Below are 15,722 nucleotides of genomic sequence, written 5' to 3'. Positions count from 1 at the left end.
TCCAGCTCAGATATTCGTTACGATTCCAAGCTTCTCTCTGACTCTGTGATTTCCTCCATTTTGATGCTGCAAACTGATCCCAACCAGATATGACCAATGAATTCATACTATCTGTGTCAGGGCACCTGTGGAGAGCACTGGCTCTCAACCAGAAGGGGATTTCACCTCCTAGGGGACATTCGGTAATACCTAGAAACATTTTTGGTTGTCAGAACTCGGGGAGGGGTCCCCACTGGCATCTGGTGGGTAGAGGCCAGGCATGCTGTTCAACATCTTACAATGCACGGGGCAGCCCTCACAAAAGAGAATCATTGAGCCCAACATGGAAATAGTGCAGAGCTTGAGAAACCTTGATGTAAAGGGAAAGAAACCTCTTGGTAACCAGAAGTACAATGATTTCTCTAATGGGCACTTCCTTTCAATTCTCCACAATAATGTAGCACCCTGTGAATTTCCAGCAGTCCCTACCATCTTTGCTACTTAGGTAGTGGCAGCAGGGAAGGCTGGGAATGCAGCAGAATGAGCTTTATGGGCCGTGTGTTCTGGGACCACATCCAGCAGAGTCCAGAGGCTGAGCGCCCTGGAAATGACTTTCTTTATGCTTCCCAGGTTCTGGTTGGCTGTCCAAGACCTCAAGAAACAACCCCTCCAGGATGTGGCCAAGAGGGTAGAAGAAATCTGGCAAGAGTTCCTGGCTCCAGGGGCCCCAAGCGCAATCAACCTGGATTCTCACAGCTATGAGATAACGAGTCAAAACGTCAAAGATGGAGGGAGATACACATTCGAAGATGCCCAGGTTTGCTTATCTACTTGATCAGTTCTTATCTACTCAAAAAGTGTTCATTTGTCCACTCCACCACCTCACCCTTTCATATAGGTCCAAGGCATTGTGTGTAGCTAGAATTTCAGGTTTTATTATTGTAAGGCCATCAGGGGAAACCATTCCAGGTAAGTGGATAGTGAAATTCTTCCTAGTATTGTCTTCCTGGATCAGTTACATTGTTGCAGAGAGATAGACATTTAGTTATAGGTGTTATCCTTTCCAGGAGAATCTCAAAGTGTTTTACAAAATCCGAGGTCCTGTAATAAGTCAGTAGTAGAATCCAGAAACCCTAACACCACATCAGCAAAGTGGGTATAGGGAGCGGACACGGCCATGAGTCTCGTCTCACCGTGAAACCCCGCTCAGAACCACCACCTATTCTACTTTCATAGTGACGTTCAACTCTACAGTTACCCTTTGGGGGGCACCTCTATATCCCAGGCCCTGTGCTATGTGATGAGATACCACTAAGAAAGATGGAACCCCTGCCCTCAAGGAGGTTACGGGCTCACTGGGGAGAAAGACAAAAGAACGGGGAATTTTACCAGTGGGAGAACTGGGGTCAGTCTTAGGTTTAAGGTTTAAGGTTTAAGGTTTAAGGAAGCCCATGGGAGGGACTCCTAAGCCTGGATGCTATAATTGGGCACAGATGCTGGGGAGGCTGGCAAAAGAAGCAGAAGCCACGTAAGCCACTCTAAACAACATGCTTTACCTTGAGGGCTGAGAGGTACCATTTCTAAAGATAACCATCCAGTCCATTGTCCACTTTCTGGGCCCTAACTGTGATTCCCTCTCACCCATCCTACACCTGGAGTGATGGGGCTTAAAGGTTCAGTCTTGTCTCTTCAACCCTCTTCATTTCTCTCACCTATGGGGTCCCCAAATAGAGAATTGGCATAGAGTGCTTTCCTACAGACATTATTATCCAATTTAGGAAACTCAATGTCCCTTGTCATCCGGATCTGCCTGGTTATTTTCTCAGAACTTCTAAACGGAAGCACCGCCCAAGCTCAACACCATAACTGTCTTTCCTTTCCCCTGGCTGTCAGCTCCACTGAATGCCGGTGCCAGGCAGATTTGGTTCTATAGAGTTCCATGTTTTTACTTTATGAAAACTCAACCCTCTCATACTCTTTGCAGCTTCAAAGCAAAATATTTAAATCATGAGAAATCTTTTTTTGTATGTGTCTGCGTATATGCTCCCAAGCACATATTGATGTATTCTGGTGAGGAAAGTGATGGAGAACTTCCAGGGGTGATGGAGGAACTCCTTGGGTGATGGAGGATTTCCTTGGGTGATGGAGGAGCTTGTTGGGCAGTGGAGGAGCTCCTTGGGTGATGGAGGAGCTTGTTGGGCAACGGAGGAGCTCCTTGGGTGATGGAGGAGCTCCTTGGGTGATGAAGGAACTCCTCTGGTGATGGAGAAACTCCTTGGGTAATGGAGGAACTCCTTGGGTGATGGAGGAGCTCCTTGGGTGATGAAGGAGCTCCTTGGGTAATAGAGAGGCCCCTCAGATGAATGATCTGAAACACACAGCTCAATTCTCCATTATTCATAAAATACAAGACCTGAGATACTAGTCAGAACCAGTAGATGAGCCAGATGTTGGGAGGAAGGATTTATTTTAATCTTTTATTATGGGAACATGTAAATATGTGATAAAGTAGAAAGAGCAGAACAACAAACCTTTATGGGCTTTCATCCAGCCTGAGCAATCATCAATACAGGACTGATCTCATTTTATCTGTGTCCCCACCTACTTTTTCAGCTACCATTAGGTTATTTTAAAGCAACTCTGTGACATTACATCATTTCACCTGTGAATACCTAGTATGTAGCATTACTAACACCACTAACACACCTTAAAAATTAGCAATATTTTCTTTATAACATATACATGTTATATGCAAATGTTCAAATTTATGGCAGTGGTATAAATGCCATTTTTAACCTTTAATTTAAAATCAGAATCCAGGGGCACCTGGGTGGCTCAGTCAGTTAAGCTTCTGCGTTCAGCTCAGGTTATGATCCCAGGGTCCTGGGATTGAGCTCCATGTTGGGCTCCCTGCTCAACAAGAGTCTGCTTCTCCCTCTACCTGGCACCACTTGCCCTGCTTGTGTGATCTCTCTCTCTCTCAAATAAATAAATAAAATATTTTTAAAAATAAATAAAATAAAATAAAATCAGAATCCAAATCAGGCCCACACATTGCAGTATATTGACATGTCTTTCACGTGCCTTTTAATCTATAGGTTTCTTTTACATCCCTCTACTCCCCTCGCTGCCCCCTTGCACTTTGTCTCATGAAGAAATTGTATTTTTTGACCTGTAGAGATTCCCACAGCCTGGATTTTTTTTTTCTATTATGGCAGCCCTGTGGTGCTGTTTAACATGTCCTTCTACCCTCCGTATTTCCTACAAATTAGTTTGATTTAGATATTTAGTTGGATTTACATTTGATGTCTGTGGACAAAACTGCTTCATAAACCATGTTGTACTCTCTCGTCAGAAGGCACATAAGGTGTAGTTTTCTCTTTTAGTGATTTTAGCAGCTGTTGATGTTTATTGCTTAGATCCATTAGTTAATTACTTCATTTATTAGCTGAAATACAGATAATCAAATATATCTCCTATTAGAACATCCAATAATACAATTTATATAAGAAAGATAGGATAAGTGTTTGCTTTTTTCCCTTTATTTTTTAGTTTTCAAAATAATGAGTAGTTTACTATCATCTTCCAATGACCAATCAGGGTTTTCTGTCTTGTTTTTAGTATCTTTGTAAACTCATAGGTTTAAACACATTTGGTGTGTTTTAGTCCATTTTGTTTATTATTTTTTTAAGATTTTATTTATTTATTTGACGGACAGAGATCACAAGTAGGCAGAGAGGCAGGCAGAGAGAGAGGAAGGGAAGCAGGCTCCTCGCTGAGCAGAGAGCCAGACATGGTGCTCGATCCCAGGACCCTGGGATCATGACCTGAGCTGAAGGCAGAGGCTTTAACCCACTGAGCCACCCAGGCACCCCTTGTTTATTATTTTTATTGGTGCTTGGATTGTGCCATCTCTGTCATTGGCTCCTTTTTACACGATCCTGGTAACCTTTGATGTCATCCAATTAGCAAGGAAGCTAAGATCTTCCAGACCTTGCCGCAGACCTGGAATCGGCCATTTCTCATAGAATCCCTAGTTTCTCTTGGTGGGAAATGGTTCTTAGAGACAATAATCTAGGCACTTGGAGGTGCTCATTGTTCCTGGGTTGGTCATCCTCTCTAGACCTTTTCAATGGACAGAGTTAGGAAATTAGTGGTTGTTGGTGGTGATTAAAAATACACCATAAGTTCTTACTTATACTTTCTATTCAAATTGAACATTGCAGGGGATTTTATTTAACCTCTTCTTCTTATATTGTACCCCCTTCCTCTATACTGAGAATCTCGGTTCTCAAGGATACCACAGATGATGGCCCTAGTACCTCACGTCATTACTCATTCACTTTCTCCTGCCTGATCACAGAGCAGCCTCGGAGCTACAGCCCCCACACTAGCAGCAACAAGATGATTGTCGCCTGGTTCTTTAATTGCTGCATAGTATTCCATTGTGTGGAAGTGCCATAGTTTAGTAAACCAGTCCTCTCTTCTTGACATTTATGTTGTTTCTAGTTTGGGAAAATGGGATAGGAAATCTTAGGAAGTCAGCAGATTGTACCTTGACAAGTTTCTGAATAAACAGCCTTCATTAGTACAGTGCTCTGTGGTTTTTCAGGTACTTCCACAAAAAGGATACCTCATTGCTGAGGCAGAGTAGACTCAGAGAGGCTACTCAGAGCCTCTCTAAGTTCCTCATTATGTTAGGGTCGGTATCCTGTGAATTCAAATAAAACACTTTCTAAGCGAACTTGTTTCAACCTGTTCCCTTTTGTTTCTTAACTGTGTTTCCACCGTAAACATACAATGTGCTTCTTTTATTATTATTATTATGTTATGTCGGTCACCATATGGTACATCATTGGTGTTTTGGGGATTTTTCTGTTTTGTTTTGTTTTTTTAAAAGATTTTATTTATTTATTTGAGCAAGAGTGAAAGAGAGCACAAGAAGGGGGGGTGGCAGAGGGAGAGGGAGAAGCACACTCCCCACTGAGCAGAGAGCCCAATGCAGGGCTTGATCCCAGGATCCTGGGATCATGTCCTGAGCCCAAGGCAGACTCTTAACTGACTGAGCCACCCAGGTGCCCCACATCATTAGTTTTTGATGTAGTGTTCTATTATTCATTGTTTGTGTATAACAACCAGTGCTCCATGCAATGCGTGCCCTCCTTAATACCCATCATCAGACCAACCCATCCCCCCATCCCTCTCCCCTCTAAAACCCTCAGATTGTTTCCTGGAGTCCATGGTCTCTCGTGGTTCATCTCCCCCTCCCCCATCCCTTCATTTTTCCCTTCCTTCTCTTAATGTCCTCTATGCTATTCCTTATGTTCCACAAATAAGTGAAACCATCTGATAATTATCTTTCTCTGCTTGGCTTATTTCACTTAGCATAATCTCCTCCAGTTCCATCCATGTTGATGCAAATGTCGGGTCTTCATCCTTTCTGATGGCTGAGTAATATTCCATTGTATATATGGACCACATCTTCTTCATCCATTCATCTGTTGAAGGGCATCTCAGCTCCTTCCACAGTATGGCTATCGTGGACATTGCTCCTGTGAACATTGGGGTGTACAATACAGATGTAGTGAAAAGAAGGGCCACATACAATGTGTTTCTAACTAGCAGTGTAACCTTGGACAAATTACTTGAACTCCCTGGGTCTTCCTTTCCTCATTTGTGTAACAAAGGTACAAGGGTCCCCACACATGGGGATGGAAAGGGGACCAGGTAAAACAAAGCACATCAACAACTAAAATGATTGGGCCTATTCTAAAATAGAATAAATGCTTACTATTTTATTTTCCTAATGTGATTAATATTTTTATACATTTATGTTTAACATGTTTGGTGAAAAAATTCAATTAATCGCATGTAATTTTAGCACCCAGAGACAATGCCCATTTTAATGTATTTTCCTCCTCAATTTATGTGTACAGGGTGATTATGCAAATAGGGTGATTGTGTAGCCTGCCTTTTACACCAAACCAGGGCTCAATTTTAAAAAACTAAACTTTTTCTGTAAAGGGCAAGACAGTATAAATTTTAGGCTTTGTGGGTCATATGGTCTGTGTCACCACTACTCAGTTCTGTGATATAAAAACAGCTACACTGTAACAACATTACAATATAAACAGCATGAAGGAGGGGATATGGCTGTGTTCCCAAAAAAATCTTTATTTATAGTTACTGAAAGCTCAATTTCATATACTTTTTCATGAAATATTCTTTTTTAAATTTTTTCAGCCATTTAAAAATGTAAAAACCATTCTTAACTCACAATCCATAAAGAAATAAGGGGCCAGATGTGAGTTTGAGGCCTGTCACTTGAGACCCTTGTGCTAAACTGTATATCACGAAAATCACTGAAATGCTTCAGAAAACCCAGAAAGGTAGAAGATAGCAGGTTGAGAGGGGTTAATCTTCCATTTCTTTGGGAGAGAAGGTCAGAGGGGCTCTCTCTTGGTGTGGTAGCAAATTAGTCCGAGTAAGGGTTGGAGGTCACAGAACAGACTGAGAAGTCAGCCAGTGCCACAATGCTCCCACTGCTTTCCCTTTCTGGTCCACACAGCCACCCACCCCAGATACACAGGTGTGATTCCAAAGCTTCCAGGTAAGGAAAAGAGCTTAAATTCCTTAGCAGCCCAAGACCAGTCTAGACTTACACTGAGATCTCCTGACCCTGGGCCAAGCGTCAGCTACTCAGATCACACTGTCCCTGGATCGTTAGCTGTTGAGGGCCGTGTTGTCGTGCTGAGAGGAACCTCCCGTCTCTACAGAAGGGTCCAGCCAGGAAGCAGGCTCTGAAACTGCTTCTGCTATCTGCTCTGTGTAGGATAGCACATTTAAGTCTTAGGGTTGCTTTCCTCATTCTGCCCATCTGCAAAGTGGGAATAATGACCCCAAAACCCTTTGAAATCCTCCTTTATGGGATCAGGAGCTGAGAGTGGCTTCTTCAGATGGTCATAAGGGTTCCTTAGAAGCCCCTCCCTGGGGGGCTCAGAGTGCCATAAACCTGTGACTGTGTGCCCTACTATTAGGGTCAGTAGCCAGAGTAGGTCAGCTAGATTTATGGATTCCTTTGAAATGGGGACTGGGGTGGGGTGCCAGCTCTCTCCCAGGATTTTGTTTTTTTATCTGCCCACATGCATTGTTACAAAGTTAATTGCCTGTGTTTGCTTCCTGTGGAAATATTTCACGAGACACCCCGTCAGCACGGACCCCGCATTTGCAACTTGTGTTTTGCTGATCCATTTGGCTTTTTTGAAAATTTGGGCCAAGACCAAATCTTCCATAAAGGTCTGTGGGCTGTGACCATAGCCCTCAGCTGTTTGCTGTGTTGTTCCAATTTCACAGATTTAGCTTTGTAAGGGGAGAAAAAAAGAAAATGGGCCATGATTTTTTTTGTTGTTTTTTTAAGGACTCAGTTCTTTACGCTATGGATTGAATCCTCTATTTCTCAACCATGGGGCATCAGACGACCTGCATCACCACTCACTTGTTATGTGGTCCCGGGCAAGAACCTTGACCTTTCATGCCTTAGCTTTCTTATCTAGAAAATGAGGATGATGGCTTCTGTATAGCCCTCTAAGGGTTTTTGAGAAACCAAATGAGCTAATGGCCTGATAGTTTTTTTGAATAAGTAAAAAGTGCTACATATTTATGTGTGTGAATTCACAAAAATGAATGGATCTAGTCTTCCCAAGGTCTTATAATTCCAAGCCAGACCAAAAAATAATTCTCCCAGTTGTCTGCTCATCTAAGGAGTTCTTAGGAGAAAAATGCAGGAAAAGTATGTAGGAGCCCAATGCTGGAGGCCTCACGCGTCATCCTGAGGAATTCAGACTTTCTCACTGTGAAGATGGTAACAAGGCATGGAAGGCTTTGAGCTAAGAGAGTGTATCAGAGGGTGGTGGGCAGGGTGAGCTGGAGCAAGAGAGATCTGAATCTCAGAGCATGTAATCTAAAGCTTTGCTGGTGGTTTTTGGAGGAGAGAATGAAACCACAGGAATTATTGAGAACCTAAGGCTTCCTCTTAGGACCTTCCCCTCTTCCCAGAGCCTCTGCAGACTGTGGGAGGGAGATGGAAGTCAGCTGGATGCACAGTGGCTGCCTGGCTTCAATTTAAAAAGTCTCGGGTGTTCCCAGGATTGTATCATTGGGCCCATTCAGTCATTCAACCATCTCCCCAGCCATCCATTTCATGAACGGTCGTTCTCCCATTCCAGTTGGGAGACCTTGACCTGTGAGCTGTGACATTCTATAGTGAGGGAAATTGCAAAGGAAGTGGGAGGCCTCCGTGACTCTTAGACATCAGGCAGAGCTTATCTAAGAGCATACCCTTCTTCACAAACAAAACAAAGCAGGCCTGAGAAAACACCTCATTGGGACTGGATTGGATTGGAAATATGTCCATCAAATGGATTGACACTTGAACTAGGCAGACCAGCCCGGCCTTTGGCTCCAGTTCCTGTAGGATCCTATGTTGGCTTCCCAGCAGTCTGAGTCCCACCTCCCCCCATTCCCCCCAACCCCTGGCTCCTTTCCTACCTGAGCTGCTAAAATGCCCCACTGAGACCCCTCTGGCCTTCTAGCACCTCTGGACTTAAAAGTTCTTTGATGAGAATTTGGTCTTCTTTACCTTCCATAAGTCCCCACAACACTAAAGTAATGCTCTGCCTGTGGTTCAAATTTTTTGAAAAATTTCCTTGACAACTCAGTCCAGAATCATTAACACTCTCAGCTGCACCTGTCATTAGAAAATAGAAGGACAATCTGTCCCTTGGCTTTCCACTTTGAAAAATCTTGCCAAACAACCTTGGGGAACACATATAGTAGGTGATCAATAAATGCCAGTTAGATTAAATTTCTATGACATACCAATTCAGCAAAACTTGGAATACCTATTAAGAGCCAGGTGTTCTAGGCTCTGGGAATATACAAATACATAGGAGTAGACCTCCATCTAAGTTCCTGAAACTCTACTTGGCCATGGTCCATGCATGGCGTGATCAAAGTGCAACAAAGTGGGGATGGGTGATGAAAGAGATGAGAAAGATACCAGCAAGTCTCCACCTCCTTTAAATAGACAAGAAGCCTCTAGTCAAGGGTTTCTATTATTATCTCAACTAAGATGTTTAAAAGCAACTTGATTAAGGAATGCAAGGCGTCGAACATGTGCTTTGTTTAAAAGGCAAAGCTTTTATATGGAGTACACATCTATGTTTATCCCAGATTACTCAGAAGTAGAAGCCTTCGCAGCCTGCTGGAGGCTGGTCACCTTTGCTCTGGTAGTAGCGGAGCTGGCATTGTGTGTCTCTATCACAAGACTGCCCCCAAGTTTCCTGATATTAATCCTCGATTAGAGGGCGTTTCCTGGTAGACTTCCCATGCCCAACATAGTGTAATAAAGAATGCCATAGCATTGCTAGCTCCAGGAGTTACTCATTTTATTCTGTGGGTGGTTTTATTTTAGGGAGATGAACAGCAGAGGGAGGGATGCATTCTCCAAAAGAACAGACCTGTTGTTTGTGATCTGGTTCTGTTTATTACCACGCAGACTAGTAGTTCCTAGAGAGAAGGCGCCAGAGAGCTAAATTCCAAAATTTCTTTGTTGATGCTTCAGAGCATAGCTTGCCTACACAAAACCCCATGACCTTGGAGAGGAAAAGGAAAACACCAGTCTGAGTTAATGCCCATGGCACTTGGGTAGGTAAAAGGCAATACAGAGAGCTGTCTTGAAAGCTACTCTTGTGCACAGAATAGGGATTGAAGAGCCTCAAGGGACCGCACCCTTTGGTCAGTTACATTGAACGTGTTGATGCAGAGGCTTTGCAGGGTAAAGGCAAATGAGGACATATTCTTACACTCTCTTATTATTGGAATGCTGCATGACATGGAAACAAGTGTCCCCGAGCTCTGCTTGGAAGGACGAAGAAATCCAAATGGGGGCTTCTCATTTAAGATCTGCATGATCCTAGGAGGTCGTCCAAAGCTGCTCCATGAGGACAACAAGTGGGTGCCATGACATCGTTTCTGTTGCGTCGCCTACATCTATTCAGCAGGTGCTGGTTTAGGCCTCACATCATGTTCTCGACACTGTGCAGTCCCATCTTGCGTCCTCCTGCAGGACCCAGGTTGAAACAAGTGCTAATTTTCCCTAGCCCTCAGCTAACTGTGCCTAGGGTCTAAAGACCTCTGGTTTACGATATTTGAGAGTCTCTTGAAAGGGATCTCCTGGGTGACTTGCTTTGATACAGACCTGCTGCTTATGGCTTCCCAAGGGCCCAGTCAGACCCCAGAGTTTTGCCAGGTCAGGACCTTCCTTCTGGTATGGGAGGCAAGTTGTACATGATCTGTGAGATAAGAAGCCTGCACCTGTTGCCCTGAGGGACCCAGCCATCACCATCACCAATGGCAGAGGTAGTAAATGGGTCCCAAAGGGCAGCTCATCTACTACCAGGATGACTCAGTTCAGGACTCGAGCGGAGATCCCTAATGTTTCTGCCAAGGACACACTGAGGACCTCTTGTCCCAGTCACACGACACTGACTCCCCCCAAAACTCCAGCTCAAGGACGGTGAAAAGCAACATGCCAGGGAAGAGTACAAGCTTTGGGGGGAGCGTCACACAGTTCTGGGTTCAAATCCTACCTCTGTACGTGGACCAATCCCTTAACCTTTCAGAGTTTCAGAATCCTCGTCTATAAAATGAGGTGGTTTAACTTGAAGCACTGATTCAGAGCACACAAAGGCAACTAAATTATGGCTCTGCTTCGACCTACCTCCCACCCCAGGGATCCTGCCATCTTTGGGCTCACCCTCATGCCCTCCCTAGCAAGGACAGCCACAACATAAAGGCTGATTATTATTATTACGTTACATGTATATTTTTTTATAGTGCCTTCACTTCAATGTCCTCATTGAATTGTGTGATAGGCAGGGCCGGAGAGGGGCAAGAGTCAGGACCTGAATCCAAGCCTTTGGCACCCAGCCCAGGCTTGAGTCCACCTCTCTGCCCAGCAACACCCCCTTCTACCCTACAGCCTCACCTTCCTCCAAGGGATTACGATGGACCCAGCAGCCCCCAAAGTCTGGATGTTGTTCTAGGGAATCTGGGAGTGGAGGGCAGAGATGAGGCCCATGTCTCTACGAAAAGAAAAACAGTACACTTAAAAATCACAAGAAGGGCTCTCGGCAGCTGTGCAATGCTCCAGCTGAGTGGTGTCCCACTCCAGGAGGATGTGCGAAAGCTGGGAAATGAGAAGGTCACTGTCTTAGGGACCCACCGCAAAGAGGAGGACACAAGGGTGCTCTTAGGCAAGTCAGCTGCTCCAGCATGCTTGGGGCCCAAGGCGCCAGGTATTTGTCTGATGTCCCTCCCCGGTGCTTGTGAGGGTCCCTGTGTTTTGCCTAAAAATACAGGAGATTCCCAAATGAGGACCATCATAGCAAACCATTGATTTCAAGCAGGTGTGGCTTTGAGACAGCTTGTACTTCCTGCTCCTTCCAGCGCCCACATGTATCTCGCACCCTCTGGGTTCCTGTTGTTGCTTCCATCTTAGCAAACCAGGCGAGCAGAGCTTCCCATCCCAGGCCCGGGCCCAAAGAGGGAGATGCGGGTGGAGTGTCTCGTCAGGGTGACATCCCCGCGCTATGGCTGTCAGCTCCCACAGGGGTGTGATTCCCTCCCCACGCTGACAACTGCGGCTAAGATGTTCGGGAGGATTTAGGGCCCTAGAGAGTCCGTTGCTCAGGCTGTGGAGAACCGTCCTCACTCTCCCATGTGTCAGGAAGACAGATGGGGACCCTGCTAGTTCTACTTGTTCATAGTCAACTCAGCTATCTCTTCTTGAGGGGGAGAAGGAATAAGGAGGAGGAGAAAGAGAGAGAGGGAGGAAGGAAGGGAGGGAGGGAGAGAAGGAGGGAGGGTAGGAGGGAGGGAGGGAGGGAGGGAGGGAGAGAAGGAGGGACGACGGAGGGAAGGAGGGAGGGAAGGAGGGAGGGAGGGAGGGAGGGAGGGATGGGGGATGGGAGTGGAAGAAAGGCAAAGAAGAAAGGAGAAGACCAAACTACTTTTTCTCTAGCCCCCGAGGAATTCTGTCAGTGGGGGCTTCCTGGTTTTGCCAGTGGCTCTTTGCAGAGTCTGGATATACATTTCCCTTAAGACTGGTTGTCTTCAGAGCAGGGGAAACAAACCAGAACCTCCCATAAATCAGTAGAGGTCACTGCCAAGAGCTTTGTACACTTGCTGTCCCTGGCAGTGATAAACTCATTGCATTTGGGAATTGGCCAAAGACCCTGAGTCCCATCTTAATTCTCATTCCCAGAAAAACCTCGGCGCTCCGTTCACCCACCCCCTGTTTACTGTCTTTGTGCTTCTTAGACAAAGCTGGCGAGGAGGAAAGAACAGAATTCTATAACTGGGTCTAGCAAAGGCCCCATTTCTTGGCTTGGGGGAGCAGAGGAGGGTAGGGGGCAGCCATGGACCACTGGACTGTGGGAAATGGAGGCCCAGAGGGGGCGGAGGCCATACCCGACTCTGGCAGAGTGGGTCATCCGATATCCACCCATTCTCAGCACCTTGTGCTTACACGGCTTCCTTGGAGCCCTTAGCTCCAATATGCCCCAAGGTCTACAGAAGTTGCTGACGGGAGTGAGCCCACCACAAGGAGCCACGCAAAATTCACGAGTGGCTGGGCCCTGAAACTGCTCTGGGGGTTGTAGTCTATGTAGTCTTTGTGTTTCAATCTTGCTTCATGGCCTCTAAGCTTTGTGACAGCAGGGACTTAGTCTGTCACCTCAATGCCTGACAGAGCACTCGTCCCTAGTAGACGCTCATTAAATATTTGCTGACTGTTTCGGTGACGAAATGTTTAGACATGTGCTTTATCCTGCTCTTTTTTAATTGACAAGTTCATCCTTCTAATGGACCAGGCTTTTCCATCCTACACTGAGGCTGGAGGAATTAGCTAGATCGGGGGCGAAGTTTGTTGCCACGGCCGGGAGTGCTGGACTAGGAGGGATCTCCTTACTTCTCTTGGGGCAGTAGGGGGTGGTTTGTGAGCTAGACCTGGGATTTGGATTCCTCTGAGAAGCCAGGATAAGAAGCAGGAGCCTGTTAGCTCAGAGAGGGGTTTGGAGAGGGTCCAGGCATGAATGGCAGGTCTCTCCAGATGACTTAGGAGCCACCTGGCTCTGTCAGCCAGACACAAGCAATGCCGGAGACCAGAAGAAAGAGACCGTGAGTCATTAGCATTTGTACCTATGGTTTAAATGGTAGAACCACTTAAAGAGACCATACATAAAAACAAAGACCAATAGAGCGCCTCAGCCTAGGCTCTGAGGCCATTAGAGATGATCCAAGATGTTCACACATGGGATTCCTTCAAGCTGCGTGTGAGCCCCACTCCCCTTCCAAGCAGAAGGCAGGAGCTGAGGCCAGCAGAAATCACAAGTATGGTGCCTGTAAACTCACAGAATGTTACTCACGCCAGCCCGACCGTGAACCTGGAAACAATGTCACTAACACTGAATTCTGTGCTTGACGTTGTACATGTCAGAGATAAAGACATTGTTTCTACCTTTATGGAACTTACACTAAAGTGGGCTGGATTTCTGTCTGAAAATTGCAGGAAAACACTAGGGGAAGCGTGTTCTCACTGAGTTTACGAAATGCGCCACATCTGGATTATCAAAGTCAGTTCAGATCCAAGCCACTGTTGAATTTTGCTTGCCTCCATGAATTTTGCTTGGCTCCTGGCCAGGCATCTCTAAAATGTGCCCCCCTGCCGAGGGGAGACTTCCCTTCCTCTACCCTCCCCCGGAAGGCAAGTCCCACTGGCCCTTAATGACCAGTCCCACCTCTCAGCTGAGCACTGTCTCCTCACTGACCGGCTCTTCATTGCCCCGAGCCCCGAAGCCCTCATCCAGCTTCATGGTATGAACAGTGCGTGTGTGTAAGAGAAGATGCTTCCTCTACCAGGCCAGCCTCTGCCAGCAAGCCCACCCTCCCTAGGGAAAGTCCACATTCCTCTTAACAGGTCCTCTCTTGGAACAGCCAGGTTTTCCTGGACAGCTGAGCCACATTTATTCCATCACAACTGATAAATAATCTTTTTCCAATCAACAAATGCCCTCTTTTAAGGCTCCCGGCTTACCCTGCCCTTGGTGAGGACAGATCTGTGAGGAAGGGCCCACAGACTACAGGAATTAGCTGGAAGTCAAGGGTGAAATTCAGCAACAAGGCCAGAATGCAAATGCCTCTAGAAGCCCGGGCGAGGAGAGGGCACCACGCCACAGCATCTGCCCCTCCTGGATGTAAGCCTTAGGCCTGGCATATTTGCTCACATGCCCTGTAGATGGTTGCCAAGGGCACCCTTCCAGGACCGGAGGGTGGCTCTAACAGGCACAACTGACCTAATTGCACCGTTGCCTATGGAGTTGGGGTTTTTTTTGTTGTTGTTGTTTTTGTTTTAAGATTTTATTTATTTATTTGACAGACAGAGATCACAAGTAGGCAGAGAGGCAGTCAGAGAGAGAGAGAGAGAGGAGGAAGCAGGCTCCCTGCTGAGCAGAGAGCCCGATGTGGGTCTCTATCCCAGGACCCTGAGATCATGACCTGAGCCGAAGGCAGAGGCTTAACCCACTGAGCCACCCAGGGGCCCTGGTTTTTTTTAATTTGAGATACTTCTCAATTCACATGCAGCTGTAAGACATAATATAGAAATGTACCAGTTACCCAACTTCCCATAATGGTAACATCTGCAAACCATAGAACGATATCACAACCATGATGTTGACATTGCTACGTCCACCAAGTGTATCCAGTTTCCCAATTTTACCTGTACTCGTGTGTGTGTGTGTGTGTGTGTGTGTGTGTGTGTGTGTAGTTCTGTACAACTCCGTCACCCCAAGAATCCTTCATATTGTCTTTTATAACCACACCCTTCCCTTCCCCCTCCCATCCTTACCCCTTGGCTACCACTCATCTGTTGTCCGTGTCTGTAATTTGTCATTTTAAGAATGTTATACAAATGGAATCGTACAGTGTGTAACCTTCTGGGGATTGGCTCTTTCCCTCCATAAATCCCTCGAGATTCATCCAAGTGGCTGGGTGTACCACTGGTTGGTTCCTGCTCACTGCTGTGCCTGTGGTTTTAATCATTAAGCAATATTGCATCTCCACGTGGCACCAAGGCCCAATTACAAAGCCTCTGGGACATGATCCTCAAGGAGATATCATTCTAAGGGAGAAGATATATGTTGTTTGGTGTTTCCGGGTGGGCAAAGAACAAAACAAACATGCCACAAGTGTTTCTAGATGCACACACAAGCGTACCCCGGTTTGTCTCTTTCTTCAAACAGGAGCCCGAATGATCGTCTCTCCTTAGCAGTGGTTGACAGTTCTCTCTTGTGTCTTCCCTCCTCCTTCCTTCCCAGGAACACATCTATAAGCTGATGAAGAGTGACAGCTATGCCCGCTTCCTCCGGTCTAACGCTTACCAGGACTTGCTGCTGGCCAAGAAGAAGGTATCTTTGGGAAGGGCAGGTCTGCCTTTCTTAGCACTGTTAACCCTTGCCTGCTGCTTGCTGCTGGCGTCAAATGAGAGTATCATCCCTTGGGTTTTATTTATTTTCTCTTTTCCTCTTTCCCCTCTCTATCTGCTCCCACTCTAAGGGAAGACAAGTAGAACTGTCACCACCTCAGCCCACCCCCAAGGTCCAGGGTGTGGCATCCTGTCTCCA

General features: G+C 46.1%; 1 protein-coding gene across 3 annotated transcripts in view; it reads left to right on the top strand.

The window, feature by feature from the left end:
• The window catches only part of RGS6 (regulator of G protein signaling 6), a 554,830-nt gene that overhangs the window by 513,059 nt on the left and 26,049 nt on the right, over positions 1-15,722 (top strand). For all 3 annotated transcript variants that reach the window (XM_080809134.1, XM_080809135.1, XM_080809133.1), the window contains exons 15-16: positions 610-796; positions 15,417-15,506. In XM_080809134.1, coding sequence (XP_080665260.1) covers positions 610-796; positions 15,417-15,506 — 277 coding nt within the window. The remainder of the gene's footprint in view (positions 1-609; positions 797-15,416; positions 15,507-15,722) is intronic.

The sequence above is a fragment of the Martes martes genome (genome assembly GCF_963455335.1).
Source record: "Martes martes genome assembly, chromosome: 7".
In the NCBI taxonomy this organism is placed as follows: Eukaryota; Metazoa; Chordata; class Mammalia; order Carnivora; family Mustelidae; genus Martes; species Martes martes.
Note: the sequence above shows the minus strand (reverse complement) of the source record. Positions and strands in the feature narration are given on the sequence as shown.